This window comes from Kogia breviceps, chromosome 13, assembly GCF_026419965.1.
Source record: "Kogia breviceps isolate mKogBre1 chromosome 13, mKogBre1 haplotype 1, whole genome shotgun sequence".
NCBI lineage: Eukaryota > Metazoa > Chordata > Mammalia > Artiodactyla > Physeteridae > Kogia > Kogia breviceps.
Window position 1 is genome coordinate 80,475,303 of NC_081322.1, and position 14,124 is coordinate 80,489,426.

At 41.8% G+C, this 14,124-nt stretch overlaps 1 protein-coding gene across 1 annotated transcript in view; it reads right to left on the minus strand.

Moving 5' to 3' along the window:
* Nucleotides 1–14,124, minus strand: part of NOX3 (NADPH oxidase 3) — a 58,066-nt gene that overhangs the window by 25,879 nt on the left and 18,063 nt on the right. Inside the window, exons 8-10 of the mRNA XM_059083730.1 lie at nt 10,372–10,464; nt 8,243–8,496; nt 1,776–1,938 (exon numbers count right to left, since the gene is read on the minus strand). Coding sequence (XP_058939713.1) covers nt 1,776–1,938; nt 8,243–8,496; nt 10,372–10,464 — 510 coding nt within the window. The remainder of the gene's footprint in view (nt 1–1,775; nt 1,939–8,242; nt 8,497–10,371; nt 10,465–14,124) is intronic.

A 14,124-nucleotide genomic window follows, 5' to 3' on the forward strand; every position in this document is an offset into this window, starting at 1 on the left:
TTATAACAATTCAATGATATGATTCTATCATTCCTATTAGCTTTGTGTTCCAGCTTCAGTTTTCTCATGTGTAAAATGGGAAAGTGGTAAGTAAAGATGATGTGAGATAGTATGTGTAAAATGCCTAACTCCCTGCCTTCTAGGTAGTCAATGATTGGTTAACCTAGGCTATTAGTATTAGTAGTAGTACTAGTAATCTATTTATATCTTTGGCAGATATAATGCACATTTAATATAATCTTATACACATTTACACAGTAATGTTTCTACATTATTTATTTGTCTTATTTGGTATTAAAACTCCCTGATGGATATGGACTCTTATTTCTTCATCATGTATATCAGGAAACCTAGCTCCGAGAGGTGAACTGATGCACTCAGGGTGATGCTTCTAGTGAGGGTAGAATCAGGCTGAGGTACATTCTCTGACCAGGAATCCCACAGTCTTCCTACAATACAGTAGGTGGAAGCCATGTCTACCATGTGTTGGTTATATCAAACCAGAGAGCCAGATGCACCTGAGTTCGAACCCTGATTTTGCCTTTCATTAACAGTGTATTTTCAGGAAAGTGACTTTAGTCTCTCTAAAGCTTCAGAGTCCTTATTTGGAGAATAGAGCTTGAGCTATCTACTTTCTAAGGTTGTTGGGAAGCTTATAAAAATAAAATGAAAAAACATATGTCAAGCACCTGTCACTTGCAAACTCATGAAATGATAGCTAATTGTACTCTAATTTCTTGGTTGAGAAAGCCCCACCTGTAGAGATCTTCCCTTCTGGCTTTGCCCCAGGGCCTCACAAAGTGCCATTTCTTAAAGAATGATAGATGAAGAAAGTTTCCATGGCTAAATATGCTTGGGAAGGGTGGGTGAAATGAAACCGAATGAGGTTCTTTTCTGCAGAATTTATTTAATAGGCTAATAGAAGATGTGAATCTTCTAAAGGGGGATCTGTGACAGCATTTCTGAAATCATTTCACTACACAATTCTCTTTAGTGGACCTTCTCACGTGACTAACGTCCCATAGCCATGCTGACCTAATCAAGCATCTTCCTGGGATAGACGAGGAAACTGCAGCCAAAGTGTCAGTCAGAGAAGTGGCAGAACCAGGACCAGAACCAAGTTTGCCTGATGTCCTTGGCCCTCCTGCGTTGACACCATTTAGTGTTAGCAGGGCTCCCTTTCTCCTGCTGCTCTAGTGTCCGTTGCTGACCCTGAGAGGGTCAAAACATGGGATGCACAAAGTGAGCAAGGGAACCATGGAGGCAACTAGTCAGAGAACATACAAGAAATGACAAAAAGGAGATGTGGAGCTGGATGGTAACACCAGGCCAGCAGACAAATGAATCCCAACTGTGGCATTTTTGCTTCTCAATTGAGACCCCGAGTCCATGAGATGAAGATATTGAATCGTACACTTGCAGCCACAGTATCCAGCTCGAGTCTAAGGCTGCCTGTTAATAGTGTTCACTGCAGCCCAGCCACAGAGCCATTTGTAGCCTGTCCATGTTTTACTGACATGAGCAATTACATGTCCTGTAATGGCAATGAAGCAATAAAATTTATGTCTTGTCATCTTTAACAAGATTAGACATAACCCTTCTCATAAATGTAATACTGAATGGAGATTTTTAAGAACATAAGTATAGTTAAGGATCCTTGAGTTTATCCCTCATAGTTAATTAAAACCCTCCCCAGGAATTGGCAGATGATAGGAAGAAGGATGTTGAACCTTTGAATTCATGGAAGGGTAAAAAGCTGATGATATTTTCCGTACCTTGCTCAGCTTGCACTGGGTTTGTGACTCACAACATTGGTACCAGAGAGATTTCAGAAGAGAGGCAAAGGGTGTGACCCCTATTCCCGTGGCAATGCACATGCTCACTGGATAGTGAAACACATCTGTCAGTGCAGCTCCGAACGGCCCGTCCACCGCCAGCCTGCAATCACAAAGTGTGCCGTTTGACATTCAGAACGCTCCGCTCTTGAAAACAAAGCCATCCTAAACGAGTGCTTTGTATGGGATGTGTTAGCAAATGTGTGCAGGGAAGTTGGCTCTGTGCTTGACTATGCCCTATTTGGACACACACAGTGTAGGGATATGGTGGCCGGCCTTATGGCACAGCTTTGGACAGTTCTTAAGAGTTTGTTTTGCCTTCAAGCATCATGAAGATTGGTAGATGATGCCTTTTCGTTTCCTTTTTTTTCCCCAACTGCCCTCTGAGGGAAAAAACAGAATCATCAAGGTGGCTTAGAAGGCTCACCTGTCCTTTTGCTAATATAATTCTCCCCGTTCCCAGCTCTTCGTATGTTTATATAATTTTAGTCTAATGGAAGCCATTCATTTGGAATAAACATAATTTTGGAATAATTTGTCAGTTGTGTGGAATTTCTAAAACTCATTATTTTAGATTATGCGAACTCAAAAGTCTGTGATAATTAGGCCAGGGGCTGCACTGATGTTTTGTCTTTGCTTAGCAAATTTTTCTTTATAAGGATAATGCATATTCATTGAATAAGTGCAATTGTCTTTAACTTGGTCCTAAATGGACTGACCCTGGATTCTGCTCCATCTCTCATGGCCAGTTCTCCACACTGGCTTTTCTTTTGTTTCTTAATGTACACAGGACCCTCTTTGGCTAAGGGGCCTTTGCACGTGATAATCCAACTAATCACTTGGAATGCTCTGCCCCAAGTTCTCTCCTATCCTCTTATTTGGTTCATAGTTACCCTTCCATTAGGTCTTATCCCAATGATCATTTCTCTGGGGACGACTTCATGGATTTCTTAAACTAGGTTAAATCCCCTCTTAGATAATTTATAGCCCCGTGCATCTCTCCTCTGTAGTCCTTATCACAGTTTTAATTTTATAGTTGTTGTGGGTGGGGTGTGTGTGTGTGTGTGTGTGTGTGTGTGTGTGTGTGCATGACTTAATTTGTGTCTGTCTGGTCACTAGACTCTCAGGTCTGCAGAGGGAGGGACCATGTCTGTCTTTGCCCACCACTGCATCCTAGCACCTTACATGGAGTTGTTCAATAACAATTTATTGAATAAATTGTAAAGGGAATGTTTAAAATATTTCAGTCAACGGAATGTATTAAATAACCTCAACTATTCCAAAAGCACACATTTACATATGAACAAAGACATGCTAATTAAGAAGCTTCTAAGTTATTCATAACCATTCCCTAAGGGGTGTCTGTTGAAGGCACCCGAGGTTGCCCCTTTTGGGCTTACTATGTGTTCATGAAAGTTCAATTGGGTTTATTTTAAAATATTCCATATGCCAGACCTCCTAACAATTCAAATTAACTCTCCTCAAGTTAATCTTAATTAATAAGGCTTTATTACATATTGATATATGGAAATAGAAGAATAAAAATAAAAGGTCATTAATCAGAAAGGGTTAGTATCTCAGCCCACGGTAGATTCTTTTATAAATAATTAGATAAGGGGAATTGAGAGAAAGAAAAAATATGAGACGGTCCACGATTAAAATGTCTTATTGTTAATTGTTTTTATAATTAGTTGTATTGGGGATTTATTTGACACTGATTTTAAATGATAACAATTAAACCCAAAGAAGAATTGTGTCATATAATTCATAGAAGTGCATAATAAACAAATTTCTACATAATTGAAATTGAGACTCTAAGCTGGAAGCAGCAGGAGGAAATATTGAGTCCTACCTCCTGGTTCATATAGAGATTCCCTCCTTTCACAGCCCTGATCACTAATCACTTTCCCACGTGAAACTGTAGGGCCCCTTGTTCCATAGAGGGGCAGGGAGGGCTAAGTATTAGACAGTTTTTCCTCGTGTCTCACTGGGATCTGTCTTTCGACAACTCATGCCTTTTGCCTTCCTGAGGAACAAACGAGGTGTTTTCCCTTTCCTGCCTCTCAACCCTTAAACTAGTTGATCTAGCTATCATGACACCCCAATTGTTCTTTTTTGTACCAAAATATCTCCATCTCTCACAATGTTGAATTGGCTTCCTTTGCACAAATTCTCGTTTGTCAAGTTCACTCAGTTACTTCCCGCCTGATGTGGATACAGTTTCTAATAAAGCAGCTTAGAAGTGAGTCCCCTTCCCAGCAGCCACATTACCTGGCCCTTGCTGCTCCTGTCAGCAGCACTACCCACCACCTCCTCATCAACCTCCCGTCTTGTCTCTCTGAACCCATGAACTTTATCCATCCACGTTGTCCTTCCTGTGTCATCAGCACTTTCACTGTCGCCTCTGTGGTAGATGACCTTTCTTATTTTGCCAATAACAGTAGTAGCTACTTTTTTTTTTTTTTTTTTTTTTTTACTGCGCATTATGCTAAGGGCTTCATATGGACTGTCATATTTAATCCTAAACAGAACCTATGTACTATTATTGTCATCTTCATCTTACAGATGAGGAAACTGACGCAGGTGTTACATACATCCTCCAAGATCACACGCAAAATTGGGCTTTGAACGCAGGCTGTCAGACGCTGGAACCCTTGGCTCTGGGCAGTAGATTAAATCGCTAAAAACTGTAACACAGACTCTGAGAAATTCCTCCATTTTACTTCAGAAGGTGAAGTCTTTTATTTTATTTATTTATTTTTATTGAAGTATAGTTGATTTACATTGTTTCGGGTGTACAGCAAAGTGATTCAGTGATACATACATATATATCTATTCTTTTCCAGATTCTTTTCCATTATAGGTTATTATAAGGTACTGAATACAGTTCCCTGTGCTATACAGTGGGTCCTTGTTGTTTGTCTCTTTTATATATAGTAGTGTGTATCTGTTAATGCAAAGTCTTTTAAAAGAGCTTGCATTATCCTTTTTCCTGAGTTCAGAGGAAGAGATTCCCTGCTCTTCACTAAGCTTTGCATCTCATCTTGGGGTCCTCAGTCACTGCTTGTCTCTCAGGTTCCTGGGACGGGATTAAATCCTTTCTGGGTGCAAAGCAGTGAAAAATTATGGTACTCTCCCTAAATTGTTTCGTTTAATCCAAAATTAAAACAGTGTTGAGAGGTAAAATCATTGAAGGAAGATCAATAAAATTCTGATTTGTCATGCATTGAAGATTTCAACAAATTCTAGGTTTTGGGGGGTTTCTTATGCCTGCCCATATATAGAGGCAGAGGTCAAACGAAGTTAACAAATGAAGGGAAGCTGCACTGTGTACAACGACTCATTTTTGTTCACTTGGTAAATATTTATTGAGTGCCAGCTGAGAGTTAGGGCCCCTTCTGGGCACTGGGGACAACAAAGTGAATCAAAGAGATAAAGTTCCCATTCTCCTGTGGGGAGATAAATGGCAAACAAATAAACAACCAGGTATTTAGTGTGTCAGGTGGAGAGGAAGAAAGTAAGGCACGGGGTACAGTGCACACAAGAGTGTGGAGTGTCTGTCGGGGTTGCTGGATCACAGGAAACGGGAAGGGAAGGGCTCATTAGGAGACATTAGAGCAGAGACCTGGGGGCAGTGAGGGGGCGGCAAGCAGAGGCCGCGGAAGAGTGTGCCGGGGAGAGGAAGCTGCAGTGGCAAAGGCACTGAGGAGAGTGTGCTTGGCGTGGGAGGGAAGCCAGAGGTTGGAGGAATGGCTGAGTGAGCGAGGCAGCAGGTGAAGCAGGGGTGCCCAGGGAGGTCTGGGGGCCAGATCATGTCAGGCCTTGCGCTGACCACGCACTCTGGAGATAAAAGCATGCCAAATATCAAACGATACTATGTGGAACCCTAAGAAAAAGATACAAATGAACTTATGTACAAAACAGAAATAGACCCCCAGGCATAGAAAACAAACTTGTGGTTCCCAAAGGGGAGAGTGGGGGAGGGGTAAATTAGGAGGCTGGGATTGACATGTACACGCTCCTGTATACAGAAGAGACAACCAACAGGGACCTACTATACAGCACAGGGAACTCTACACAGCATTTTGTAATAATCTCTAAGGGGAAAGAATCTAAAAAAAATATATACATGTATATATGTATAACTGAATCACCCTGCTGTACACCGGAAACACACACAACATTGTAAATCAACTGGACTCCCACAAAACAAAAAGAAAGAAAGCATACCGGCTACGGAGAAACACTTCCCGAGCTCTTGTTGGGGGAGTGGCTGAAATGAGAGCTGGTTTGTGAAGAGGAAGGTTGGTCGATAGGCCAGACAACCGCACGTACTCAGAGCGGAAACCAGGCTAGCAAATAGGATGAAGGGATCCACCTTGGCGATGCCAAGGGAGGGCTGGGACCCGTGTGTGCGCGCGCACGTGCGTGTGCGTATGCGTGTTTACTTTCGTTCCTGATTTTAAGCATTCACACTACACTCTGAGCCTCAGAATTCTGTTACATGGCTTCCTTTCCATGATAAAAAGGATAAGGTCTTAATGGAACAGTCAGATGTTGTCTTGTGACTTTGGGGCTCTAGTCTGAACAGAGGATGTTTGTACTTGGGTCATCATCACGCTGCTCTTTAGTAGCAGTGTTGGAAATGAAGACTGCGGCTCTTGCCACCCACTCAACACAAGCAAGCCCAGTGCTACATAGTCACAGTTCAGTGTCCCATGGGAAGACAGAGGAGGGACAATAAGCTGAGCAGATTCTGTGCCTTAAATTTATTCTGGTGCCTAGCTTACCACCAGTAAATATTTGTTAAATTAAATGAGTTGAAGCGTCCATCTTGGGTCCAGGTATTCAGTCCTCATCAAATATTTACTCTGTATCCACTACATGTCAGACACTGTTCGAGGCATGGGACGTATAGAGGAGGACAACCTCTTGCCCTTAGGAAGTTCCATTCTAAGTGTGTCTTTACTGGGTTCACCACCCGGAGTCTTGTAGCTGTGGTCACTGCTTGGCAGTTCCTGATACCCTCCAAGGATAGCAGAAGAGGGGATGTCTTGATGCTTCTTTTGAAATATCAAATTCCTTCACAAAATTTTTCTCAACATTTTTTTGTGCGTCCCGAAACATGGGCTTTGAGTGCTTATTGGGTAATCCTGCAGCAAGAGTGGGAATCAATTCTAAGCCATTGTTTACTAAAAGGAGCCAAGGACACTGGGACTTCTGTCACATGCCCAGGCTTTCCTGAATAGGATGTTGTTTTGGATTCAATTGTTTAGCCCAGTTGATATGTTGAAATCCTATCTTAGGATGTGACCTTATTTGGAAACAGGATTGTTGCAGATGTAATCAAGTTAAGATGAGGTCATTCAGGAAGATGGGCCTTTAATTCAGTATGGCTGGTGTCTTTGCAAGAAGGGAGCACAGAAACACAGAGACACAGACACAAGAGGGAAGAACAACATGTAATGACAGACGCAGAGACTGGACTGTCACAGCCGCAGCCTCGGAACGCCAAGGATGGCTGGCAAACCACCAGGAGCTGGGAGGAGCTAAGGAAGAATTCCTTCCTACAGCTTTCAGAGGGAGCATGGCCCTGCTGACACGTAGATTTCAGACCTGCAGTCTCCAGAACCATGAGAGAATACACTTCTGCTGTTTTAAGCCCCTTGGTTCGTGGTACTTTATTACGACAACTCTAGGATACTACAGATGGTATCAGTGCTCTTCCACTTTCTCAGGTCGACCCATCTTCCTTGTAGCAAAGTTAAATCATTTGTTTGTACACCAGTGTTGATTTCAGAAGTCCTAGAGAATGGAGGCAACGTTTTGCCATCTTTGTACTTCTGGCACACGGTGGAGGTTAATTAATACTTTTTGCAATCACACATGTGGGGCTGACGATGCACAACACCACGAACTTTCTTGATTCTCAGATTATTTTGTCATTTTCTGAGCTTTAGTCTAATTGTTTAGCTCTTTCTCCAGTGTACGGAGGCTGCCAGATTAATCTGGACTGTAAAGCATCCTTTTTACGGAGACCAAACTTTACAAATATAATTGAAAAACCTCGGACCGCGACAGCAAAAAGTTCACCGGGCTGCCTTACTCATCACAAGCTGCTTATAATTCGCCAAGGTGATGTTTTGGACCTGGGAAAGCAAAACGTTTCCTCTCCCTGGATCGTCACCTGTCTTCATGGAACATTTGTTTTTTAAAGAAATGTACTCGCTCCTCATGGAAATCTGCTGAGTTATACTTTTTGAATAGAGATTCTCAAATTTTATAAATGCATTCAAATTTACCATACCGAATAAGATATTGCAGAAGTTGTTAGCATGTCGATGCACTAAAGGACCTTATTTTTTATAATATTCTAACTCACGCGTAAAAAAGAAATGGGCTCCCACCTTGGCAGGCTCCAGGGCTCCTTCAGGGCCTGACCCTCTGCCCCAAAGGCCTTGCATAAAGCTTCTGTCCAGTCTCCTGCTGCCCGGATGTGCACACTGAAGGAGTCGTCCTGGGGAGCGGAGGTGAGGGTGAAGGGGTGCCACTCTAGCGAGGATATGGACGGGCACTGGATCAAGACGTACTGCCCTGGTGCCATTTTAAAGTCACGCTTTTTCATGTGAAGTTCTAGCACTCCGGATGGATGGCTTACCACCTAAATCACAGCAAGAGAGTTGTTGGTTCTTTCACTCAGGTTATATAATAAGACAGTGGCGTTCATTCCATCAAAGGTTTAAAATTTTTTTATAGCAACTTTTCTGAGGTATAATTGACATAGACCATTCCTTATGAGTTTTCAAGAATCGTTCCAGCCCGGACATGAAAGTCATGGCGACTCCAGCAAGACTGACATTGACCTCCTTCAGCGTGCTAGGTAGGAAATTTGGGTGGCTGCATCCAGGGGCAAAGTGGTGTCCCGATAGCACAGTTAATTTCAGGCCCAAGAGAATATAAACTAGCGTATCATCCACAGCACTTAATCATGCTTAAAGTTATCAAAACAGCCACAGAATTAACTTCGTGTTTTAAAATATAGGTCCAGTTTGTTACTATTTTCAATGATGTGCATCTTTTCCTGCTTCTTTGTGAACTAACCCTGGTATTTCTTCATTCTGAGTGACAAATAGCCTTCATACTCTGAAATGTTTTATTCATTTTGTTTGGTTCTAGTCGTCTCGTCCAATCTCCTACATAGGCTCTGAGTTTTAGATGTAAGAAAGCATGATGCAAAGGCTATTGCTCTTTAAAGAGCTCTGTAACTTGCTACTTATCAGAGACAATGAACTAATTTCCCTTCTTAGACTTCCCTCTTGTTTCCAGGCCCTCATGGCTTCTTTTGTGGCAGGAGGTATAAGGGGGCAGAATCTAGTGTCTAGATACTGTGACGGTATTTTTCCATTCAGAAGAGAATTTCACAGCATTTTAATCATTAGTTTCTCCTCTCCCTACTGATACTCGTTCTGACTCTGCTGTTAAATGGTCTCCCTAGTAACAGCTCGAGTAGATTTCCAGAAGTTTTACTGTCTGGCTCTTGATACAGCTTGATATCCTTTGGTGCTTAACTTAAAAACAGCAACAGGGAAGCAGTTTAAAACAGAAATATGAAGCAATTTCTGTGCATCTGCTTTCATGAAGACAGTTAAAGAGACAGAGTATTCTGTTAATATTGTATTAGCAAAGCTGCATGCGTTTGGTTAGCAGAGAATTTCTTTTAAGAGATTGAAACAACTAGGGGGAGAGTTTGGGATAAGCTTTCAGTCTCCTTGGCACTTATTCTTTTTTAAAAAAATTTTTTGGCCGCACTGTGCAGCATGCCGGATCTTGGTCCCCAACCAGGAATCGAACCCCTGCGGTGGAAGCATGGAGTCTTAACCACCGGACCGTCAGGGAAGTCCTTCTAGGCATGTATTCTTGATCTATCTGCTGAGGTCTTCCTCCAGCACAAGGTGAAAATTGGAGAGCGGTGAGGAGGGATGGCAAGATTGGAAAATATTACCACCATGCCTTCATTGCCTAGGGCAGGGCCCTTCCTCTCCATTTTGAACCCCCCAATGCCCTTTCTCCCTTTGAACCTGAGGGTGACTGTTCCCGCATCTTCTGTTTCGTGGTTCCAAGTGAGAGTGTGTGCATTTGAAAATATGTGAACATTATTTGTGTGTTTGCAACATTCGTATTTTTATGCTGTGGAGGAAGTGAATACACTCTAAGTCACTATGATCCGTGTAAAGCATACTCAGCCCTCCTGCGTTTTCCCCCTAGAGACACCGAAATAAAGAGAAATACAGGTGATTCCAGGGCTGTACCATAACCTTTATCAGAATTCTGTGTACCAGTCAGAGCCCTGATCCCTGTCTTCAGTAAAATTAGTCTCACTAAAAGATGCACAGGATACAAGAAATTATTAGAACAGAAGATGAGCCTCTAAATTACAGATGGTTCTGCAATAAAAATGGCAAATTAAAAACTTGGGCTAATAAAAAATTTTCATCTACACTCAGGTTTTTATTCAGACATAAACCTACATGCATACCTTGGTAATGACAACTTTTTGTTGAAATCGCCAGAACCTAATTATTCTTTCACACGCATACAAGACCACAGGGCCTAAAACCCATTTCCAAGCCTGCAGAGAGCAGCAGAGAGAGAGGAAAAGGAAATGAAAATAGAATCCAAATATTTTCAATTTGAACCAATCAATATGTAACATGATGGAGTTTAGACATTTTCCTTTAAGTTTGGGCCAGTTATCAACAACAAAGATATCTCCTTGTATTACATACTATAACATTCAATTATTCCTTGAAGTCTACAAGCTTATTTAAGAGACTAAACTCTTCTGTATTGGTTTTTAGGCTTACTTGATCAATCATGCTTTTATGTAATTACAAATAATTGCTTTTGCAAAGAAATAGAAAGCAGATTGATGTTTATGTTATATATGATAGGGTCATAAATGCTCCCAAACTCAGCCAAAGTCAAAGGCTTACAAACTACATTACTGAGTTAATAGGACATGAAAATTCAATAAAAAAATGTTTCGAATAGTAATTTTGGGGGCCAACAATGCATCACAACTTGGGGGGATCTGCCTAGAGCAACTCACACCCCCCCCCACCCCACTCACATACGTGCATGCAGCCAATGTTATATGGAATAAAACAAACTTAGTTTCTCAGCACTTTATTTTTCTTAAGTCTTTTTTTATTGAATTTGTTACAATATTGCTTCTGTTTTATGTTTTGGTTTTTTGGCCACGAGGCATGTGGGACCACAGCTCCCTGACCAAGGATCGAACCCACACCCCCTGCATTGGAAAGTGAAGTCTTAAGCACTGGAATGCCAGGGAAGTCCCCAGTTTTCGACACTTTAAATCTAGGTTTACAGAATCAGAGCAAAAGCCTCAACACTCGTCTGGAGAATTTTGACAGGGAACTTCTCCATTCTGTGTTAACCTTTTACGAGTATAATCTGCCTTACTGAGGATCAGTTTACCGGCAGGCTACTCTTGTACCGTGGGTTGGGTTAATTAGCTGTGTGCTTCCCCTAAAAGGGAAGGAATGGGAACTTCAAAATTTTGAAGATTTACACTAGGTTTGATATCAAACAACCTTCTGAGGCATATGATATTCTCTTTATTGTGCAGAAAAGGAAACTAAGGCTCAGCAAGATGAAACAAATTGTCCAGGGTCACAAAGGTGATAAGGTGCAGTGAAGACATGAACTGGCCTTGACCACCCAGCCTGCGCTGGGTGGTCCAGCATGTCATCATGCTTCTTTCTGTCCAATGCTGACATTAGAAAGGGTACGTATCTTACAAACTATTAGAGACTCATTAATTCATTGAATTTTAGGATGATAAGGGTTCTTGGAAATCTAGTCTAGTTCTTCTCTTAAAGAAGAAATAACATCACGTTCTGGGAATGAGTATAAGTTGCCTATGGACACGGAAGGAGGTCACAGAGAGCCAGGACTAGAACCCAAGCCTTCTCCTAACTTCCCCGAATTCCCTCCTTGGAATTCTAAGTCCACCGACCTTACTCTTCGAATCCTATCTCAGGAACAGAAAGGGTGTCCCCTTCTCTTGAACTCAGATAGTCACTAAAACCTCACCCACTGACTCATCACCTTCCTTGTTCATTACTCCCCTATCCATTATCCTTCTCCGGCTTTTCTGTTGACAGGTCACAAGCCCTTCAGCATCATTTTTGCTTTTGTTATCTTTCCTGTTTCTTCTAAATCTCTCTTGTCTATTTCTAGGTCTGTTTGCATGGCACTTTTTCTCACCTACATCAACCTTCTGTGCTTTTTCCCCGGGAGCCTCTTGTTTGCCTCATAAAGGCTCGATTTATGTAGGCAACACAAAGCAATTTGACCCACTTATTCTTTTCTGCCTCAGTGGGGTTCAGCAACGTGTTCAGAATAGCAGAGGGAGAATAAAACCTTCTGTCCACCTATGCTGTGGGTGAGGTGAGGATGATGATGAGAGTAGGGGGTAAGGCAGGAAGGGGTAGACACGAAGGATGGGGTCGGACCAAAGCAGTGAATCCTTAGGTCTCTTATGCTTGAATGAACCAAAAAATATTTTGAGAGTCGGCTTGGATATTTACAGAAATGATAACAAGGATGCAATTCTTTCTAAATGAGCTTAGACAGAGATTTGCGAAAACACTCCCATAGTTTCTATGTAATTTTACAAGTAATCTTCCACACGCATTTTAGAGAGTTTGTGACATCACACACTTCATTTTGTGGGTGTCAGGTCAGTCATGGTCTCTGCTTTTTCCGTGTTGATAAAATGGAATGGATTATTTTTCTTTGTACGGTTAGTCAGGAAGGAGAATGTAAGCTATTAATCCTTGGCTCTATCTCTATCTAGTATATAAATTGCTCCAGGAGGAGAAAGCCCAGTTTAGCTATGCTGTGATACTCCTGGGGCCCCTGGAAGGTAGGGATGGAAGGAGAGGATGGCCAGAGATGAATATTCAAAGATATATATCCCAGCGGTGACTACCAGGATAGGCAAGAACAAGTAAAAACAAGAAGGAGACATGGCCCAGGGCGGGAGGGGCAAGGTAGAACTTGGACTGGGTCCCAGAAGACCTGGCTTCTGGTCTTGGGGTAACCATCCCTCACCCTATGCCTTTAGGAAAATCTTGGGCTTTTTTATGTTCAAATTTTCTGTTTTGTAAAATGGGAGAACTGAGGGAAATTATCATTGGGGTTCCCTCCAAGCTCTTGAATGCTTTAGTTCTACTCACAGAGATAAACACAGTGTCAGGGGCATAGAGCTGTAGATAGCAGCAGAGAGCTGACAAAATGAGGAGTGCAAGGAGGCCAGAGATTCAGAACGAATGTCGAAGAGTAGAGAGGTGAAAGTTCAGGGCCACAGAGTTAGGAGCTCTCGCTCCTTGATGTGATTTTGCTAGGAATGCCCTTTGTGACCATAGTTAAGAAATAAAAACTCCTTGGACCTCGATTTCTCCATCTATTAAATAAAGGGCCAGGTCCATTAGTATCTAAGTTTCTTTAATGTTAAAAGACCTGTGGAGTTTTAGCTTTATTTCTTCTTCTCTAAAAATACTCAAAAAGTCATGGTACAGTGAGTATTTTATGATAGAAATAAAACCACGTTGATTTAAAAGCTGCAGTAATGAAACTTGTTTCCTCCACTTTCACTCCTGGTTTTTCATTCCTACCAGAAATAAGAACATGCTGGCTTTGATTTTATTTTATGTATGTGTTTATGAATGGCCTCTTTTTCTAGACAATAAGGTTTCCAGGAGCAGAAACCACATCCCTGAATCCTGTGTCTACTGTGATGCCAAGAATATAATAACCACTTGGCAAAGGTTTGCTGAAATGACTCTACCTCAGTTAAAGCTTTTTCCTATACCATTGCCATCATTCCCTAGTAATTTAAAAAGTGCCAGTCTTATTACTATTATTATATGTTAATGTTGCCGTTAAATGAAATAAGGTGCTCCTTTGGCTAAGGAAGACCAGGCATCTTTTGAGATGGATTGCGTGAGGAATTCTATAGAGTCTGGAGTCTTGCATGTGTCTGTGGTTTGGGTAGAAAGGGGGAGTGAGACAAGCGGGGGAAAAGGGGACTGCAAAGTATAACTGTTTCCTTTGATCAGTTCAGTTGCTACGAGGTGATGTACAAAGCATCCTTAGCTCTACCGTGGGAGTAGTTCACCCCTAAAGGTGAACTGATAAATATTCTATTGAGAAAAGCACCATGAAAATGCACCGAGTTAAGAGGGGCAAAGAGGAAGAGATG